General features: G+C 42.0%; 1 protein-coding gene across 1 annotated transcript; it reads left to right on the forward strand.

Moving 5' to 3' along the window:
• The first annotated feature begins 895 nt into the window (after positions 1–895).
• LOC119652150 (odorant receptor 2a-like) lies at positions 896–2,145 on the forward strand. Its single transcript, XM_038056095.1, has 3 exons — positions 896–1,623; positions 1,676–2,036; positions 2,095–2,145. Exons 1-3 carry the CDS (start codon positions 896–898, stop codon positions 2,143–2,145), a joined length of 1,140 nt encoding a protein of 379 aa, XP_037912023.1.
• The last annotated feature ends 4,082 nt before the right edge of the window (positions 2,146–6,227 follow it).

Consider the following 6,227-nt stretch of genomic DNA (forward strand, 5'->3'; position numbering starts at 1 on the left):
CAACAGTGATCCTACAGATAAAGCATCAACAAACCATCTTAACATTGATATTCAATCTGAGAGCGTGTTGAATGAGGCGATAATTTAATTTTTGAACAAGTTGCTCTAGGTCACCTTTGCTATGAGCCAGGAGAACATTATCTGCATAAAACAGGGTATAGGGCGCTGAACGTGGGATGTCCCATGGCACAGTGTCTATGACAAGAACACAGAGGACTAGCAGATAAGGCTACTGTGTACTGAAATATAACTGAGGTCACTCCATTGTGATCGGAAGGGGATGTAAGGTTGCACTTGAGGAAAAATCATGAGATATATTATTTGAAGTTTTACGGAAGGATTTATCCTTAGCGGATCTGAACATACTAATGCATAGGTAAACTCAAAGCATCACTATATTTTCAATAAAATGTGGGATTATGTTCGCTTCAAATGTATTTTTGAATATTTTTTTACATTAAACTGCAGAAATCAGTAAGAGTCGTTAAATGATGAGTGCTTTCTCAGTAAATACCTTGCGGGCACTACCAATTTGGTGGCATGAAGTAGAATCGTCCCGTAGATGTCGAGTGTGAATACGCAGCGAGGACTATCGAATATTTAGAAGCTTTGTAAAAAGTTTTCCTCACAGAGACGATAATGGTTTCATACCAATAAGACATTAAAGAAAATTACGTATTTCAAAAACGTGAAAACGGAAAATGTAACTATCAGCTTTCACGTATGTGTCATATGTATATAATAAGATATGAATATAGTCCATTGACGAGGTAGCAGGACATTATATGTAATATGCTGCTTCTTACCACTCAATTATCCCATGAATCCTTAATAAGTTTTAGACTGAACATGGTCAATCCTTTTATCCAGAACAGTTAGTTTGCTGGTTCCAGAAATGGCAGAGGAATTTAAATTCTCTCAGCGAGTTGTTAGCAGTGATGCTTTCAAGTATCATTTCAAATTTTGGCATTTAATGGGTGTATACCCCGTGGAATATTGTCCCCTCCTTTACGTGTTAGTACTTATTCTGTGTGTCAGTCTACCGATCTCTCTGGCAATTTTTCTGTTTCATGTAGACGGCATTAAAAATATTTTGAATAATCTTTCCGTGAATGTTACTTTGATCGTTTGCATATTGAAATTCATTAATATTTTCATTCGGCGGAAGGAAATCTTGGAATTTAATGTTTGGATTAATCAGCTGGATGCCCGAGCTGAATCTATTCAAGAGCGGAACTATCTTGCTTCAGCCATTCACCAGGCCCACAGGATATTCTATATTTTCTGTATACTATTCTCTGCAATATTGGCTTTTGGTGAACTCAGCGCTCTTCTCGCCGAAGGAAGGCGATTAATGTACCCTGCCTGGTATCCTTTCGATTGGCAAAATTCTACCCTGCTCTATATTGTAACACATGTTCATCAGTTCGTTGTGATTTTCATAAACATATGTCAAAATATAGCAAATGATACTTTTCCTACGTTCCATATGCTTATTCTTACGAGTCATGTGAAAACCTTGAATACCCGGATTCGGAAAGTGGGAGCAAACTCGACTAAGTCTGCTAATAGAAGTGTTCAGGATTTAATACAGTGTATTAAGGACCGCCAAATGCTCGTACTGTAAGACCAGCTCTTCTTGTATTCCTCTAGTATTCTCTATTCCTCCTTCTAGATACCTTCGAACTGTTCAAAAATTGACTTCGGCTGGAATTTTTATCCAGTTTTTCACCACTGGAATAGAAGCTTGCATTAGCGCTGTTTGTGTTTTCTTCGTGGAAGGAAATTTTTTCGAGTTAACTTACCTCGGAGTATATTTTGCGGGTGTTATTGCGGAAATATTCTTTTATTGCTACTACGGAAATGAACTTATATATGAGAGTCAAAGTATGACGAATGCGATTTATTCATGTGACTGGACAAATCGAGATGAAAAGTTCAAGAAAATTTTACTAATCTTCATGCAATCAACGCAGACAACTATGTCAATTAAAGCGGGAGGTTATTTCACCGTCAGTTTGTCAACATTCGTTACGGTAGGGACATTATTATAAAATAAGTTTCGTTCACGATTTCTAAACTTTTTAATTTTAGGTCATGAAGAGCTCATATTCACTATTCGCCCTATTGATACGTGTAACCTAAGTGCAATATATCTTAAAGTATAATGTTTTTAAAGTTTGAATACGGAATACCACTTTAACAGATTCTGTGGAAGCAAATCAGTATACATATGTATATATTGGAAAAGAAATGGTATTTTTATTCTTTCAGTGGCCAAGTTGTGTATTGGCATGGCGAGTGCTCATCAACAGCGCAACAACCGGTATCCGGTCTAGGTTTGCCTTAATAAGGAACTCCAGACATCCCGGTTTTGCGCCGAGGTCCACCAATTCGATATACCTAAAAGCTGTCTGGTGTCGTGACCTACGCCAGCTCCACCTTAGGCAGGGTCTGCCGCGTCTTCTTTTTCTACCACAGATATTGCCTTATAGACTTTCCGGGCTGGATTATCATCATCCATACGGATTAAGTGACCCGCCCACCGTAACCTGTTGAGCCGGATTTTATCCACAACCGGACGGTCATGGTATCGCTTATAGATTTCGTCGTTATGTAGGCTACGGATTCGTCCATCCTCATGTAGGGGCCAAAAATTCTTCGGAGGATTCTTCTCTCAAACGCGGCCGAGGAATACATGAGGACTGGTAAGATCATTGTCTTTTACAATAAGAGCTTTGACCCTGTGGTGAGACGTTTCGAGCGGAACAGTTTTTGTAAGCTGAAATAGGCTCTGTTGGCTGCCAACAACCGTGCGCGGATTTCATCATCGTAGCTGTTATCGGTTGTGATTTTCGACCTTAGATAGGAGAAATGATCAACGGTGTCATAGTTGTATTCTCCTATCCTTATTCTTCCTGTTTGGCCAGTGCGGTTTGATGTTGTTGGTTGATTGGTTTTCGGTGCTGACGTTGTCACCATATACTTTGTCTTGCCTTCATCGATATGCAGCCCAAGATCTCGCGCCAATTACCGCCTGCTCGATCTAGATGAAGGTAGTTTGTACGTCTCGGGTGCCATGATGCCGATATCGTCAGCATAGGCCAGTAGTTCGGTGGACTTAAAGAGGATCGTACCTCTTGCATTTACCTCAGCATCACGGATCACTTTCTCGATGGGCAGGTTAAAGACGGATGATAGGGCATTCCCTTGTCGTAGACCGTTGTTGATGTCGAATAGTCTTGAGAGTGATCCTGCTGCTTTTATCTGGCCTCGCACATTGGCCAGGGTTAGCCTAGTCAGTATTATCAGTTTCGTCGGGATACCGAATTCTCTATCATAGGCGGCCTTAAAGTCGATGAATAGATGGTGCAACTGTTGTCCATATTCCAATAGTTTTTCCATCGCTTGCGGCACAGAGAAAATCTGATCTGTTGCTAATTTGCCTGGAGTGAAGCCTCTTTGGTATGGGCCAAGGATGTTCTGGGCGTATAGGGCTATCCGGCCTAGCAAGATAGTGGAGAATATCTTATAGATAGTACTCAGCAACGTGATACCTCTATAATTGTTGCACTGTGTGATATCTCCCTTTTTATGTATGAGACGGATAATGCCTTGTTGCCAATCGTCAGGCATTGATTCGCTGTCCCATACCAAGTTGATGGACCACTTGGTGTAAGTGGTCACCCCCTCATTTAACTAATTCGGCTGTAATTCCATCGGCTCCTGGCGACTTATGATTTTTAAGCCAATGAATTGCACGGACTGTTTCTCCTATACTTGGTGGCAGTATTTTTCTTCTTCTTGTTCCTTGACGGAGTTCGTGATAAGTCACTGCGCGTGCCCGCGTTCTTTGAGAATGCAACATTACTCAGTATGCAACATTCTTCCGTTCCGTTGCTAGCTTACATTCATCGTCAAACCAGCCGTTCCGACTCCTTTTGCGGCTGGGGCCAAGTATCCTTTTGGCCGTATCAATGATAACGTTTTTCAGGTGGTTGTGAAGATCCTTTGTTAATGCTTCATCTCTAGGACCTCTGTTGATTGCGGTTATTGCGGCATCCATTTCCCTCTTATAGGTGTCGCAGAGGGCTGTGTTGTGGATGGCTTCAGTATTCACTCTCACCTGATTGTCAGAGGGGATTGGAGGTGGTGTCGTAATTCGACCTCGGGGCACCATGCCAACGAGATAATGGTCCGAATTTATATTGGCTCCCTATATGTTCTGACATTCATCAAGGCTGAGAGGTGGCGGCGTTCAATCAGCACGTGGTCCATTTGGTTGAAAGTGGTCTCGTCTGGAGAGGCCAACGTATGTTTGTGAACCGCTTTCCGCGCAAACCAAGTACTTCCAACAACCATTTCGTGTGAAGCTGCTAACTGGATAATGCGCAATCCATTATCATTGGTATCCCTATGTAAGCTATGGGAGCCAACGTGTCGCCTGAATACGGGCTCCATCCTTACTTGACTGTTGAAATCTCCAAGTATGATTTTGATATCATACTTGGGACAGGCTTCGAGGCTCCGCTCAACTGCCTGGTAGAAGGTATCCTTCTCCGACTCTGCAGTCTCCTCTGTAGGGGCGAGAACCTTTATGAGGCTTATATTTCTAAACTTGCCTCGCAAACGCAGAGTGCATGGCCTTTCGCTAATATTTTCAAAGCTGATAACAGCAGGTTTCATTTTTTGGCTGACTAAGAAACCCACTCCGACCGCATGGTTTATTGGATAGCCGGTATAATATATGGTGTAGCGGCCCTTCTCCACGAAATCCGTCGCTGTCCATCGCATCTCTTGCAACGCTGTTACATTAGCCCTGTTTTGGGACAGGGTATCGGCTAGCTGCTCAGCAGCATTCGGTCTGTACAGGGAGCGCACGTTCCACAAGAAAATGCACAAATCGTTAATCCGTTGTCGTTGCCGAGTTCATCGTTGTAAAATCCATCCTGTCCGAGGCTCCTTTCGTGGCTTCGTAACATCGGTTTTCCGTGTAGGGTTGTCAGCCCTACCCAACCCCCAACCTGGAGGACCAGTTGGTATATTTTGTCCTGTTTTTAGGCGCGGGAGAGTCGCCTTCATCCTTCTACGTCTTCAGTTTTTCATAAAGAAAGAACTCCTAGCGTTTGGTAGTACAGCTGTTGGTGCTGGTTCAGCAGGCGTTTCCCAGGTTTTCTGCTCTCGTGGGTACCGATCCACGTTTCGCCCTGGCACCTATACTACCCTTTGACCGCCTGCGATGTTTAGTCACTCAAAATCTGCGCTGATTATAGTCTCCAAATCAATCCGTATCTGAAGAAGACCGTGGCATTATGCCTACATGGAAGGCATTAACGTTAAACTCGCTAGACTTTCATGTCCTTGCAACTCGTATGCATTTTTTTTGCAAACGTCACCAATCCAAAAGATGACATTTGAAAGCATAATGTCTATAATATTTCCGAATATGCTGTGAATAGTATTTGGAAGATGAGCTAACAGTCGATCTGCTCAGGCATTTCTCACTGAAATTTCAAAGCGCACAATAGATCGATGAATAAGGACTTTTCAATGCATTTTGTACTCATAGTCTTCATGGCAATTGAATATCGCTCTTTTGGGTTCGATTCTCAATTTTGTTCCAACTTATTGTGAGCGTTCAGCTTCACGTCATGTGCATCTAGCTTTTCCGATGTTTCAGCAACTCTTGAAGTAGAAGCTCTAATCCGGTCATATTTTCGACCTGGATCTTATTCTTCTCATCTTGCAACAGTTTTTAAAGCAGAAGCTCTGATTTGAAATAAAAAAAAAATTTTTTAGCTGGTGTTGATGTTTTATTTCTGCAAATACCGTTAGCACTGATGAAGGGAACAAGTGGTTCCCGAAATCGCTGAAAACACTACATAATTACACTCAGATAAGCTCTGATTCTTTCTTTTTCCCGCGGTAAGCCTTGTTCTTCAGATATTTCAGCTGCTCTAGTGGCTGGCACTTGCCGTGCATGCCTGCTTGTTTTTTTGAGTGGAATTTTCAATAACTTTCAGAACTTAATGTCTCACCTATCAAAAGTAATTATTTGTCATGACGACTGATTGAAAGTTGTAGGTTGATCCATTGTACTGTCATCTAGGCGAAAATTTCAAAAACGTGAGCAGCACCTAAATATTTGCCATTAAAAACCACATGTAAGTTATGGAATATCGTTCCAAATGGGATAAGTTGGGATCGCTCCTCAATTTAGAGCCGTA

The sequence above is a fragment of the Hermetia illucens genome, chromosome 3 (genome assembly GCF_905115235.1).
Source record: "Hermetia illucens chromosome 3, iHerIll2.2.curated.20191125, whole genome shotgun sequence".
Lineage (NCBI taxonomy): Eukaryota > Metazoa > Arthropoda > Insecta > Diptera > Stratiomyidae > Hermetia > Hermetia illucens.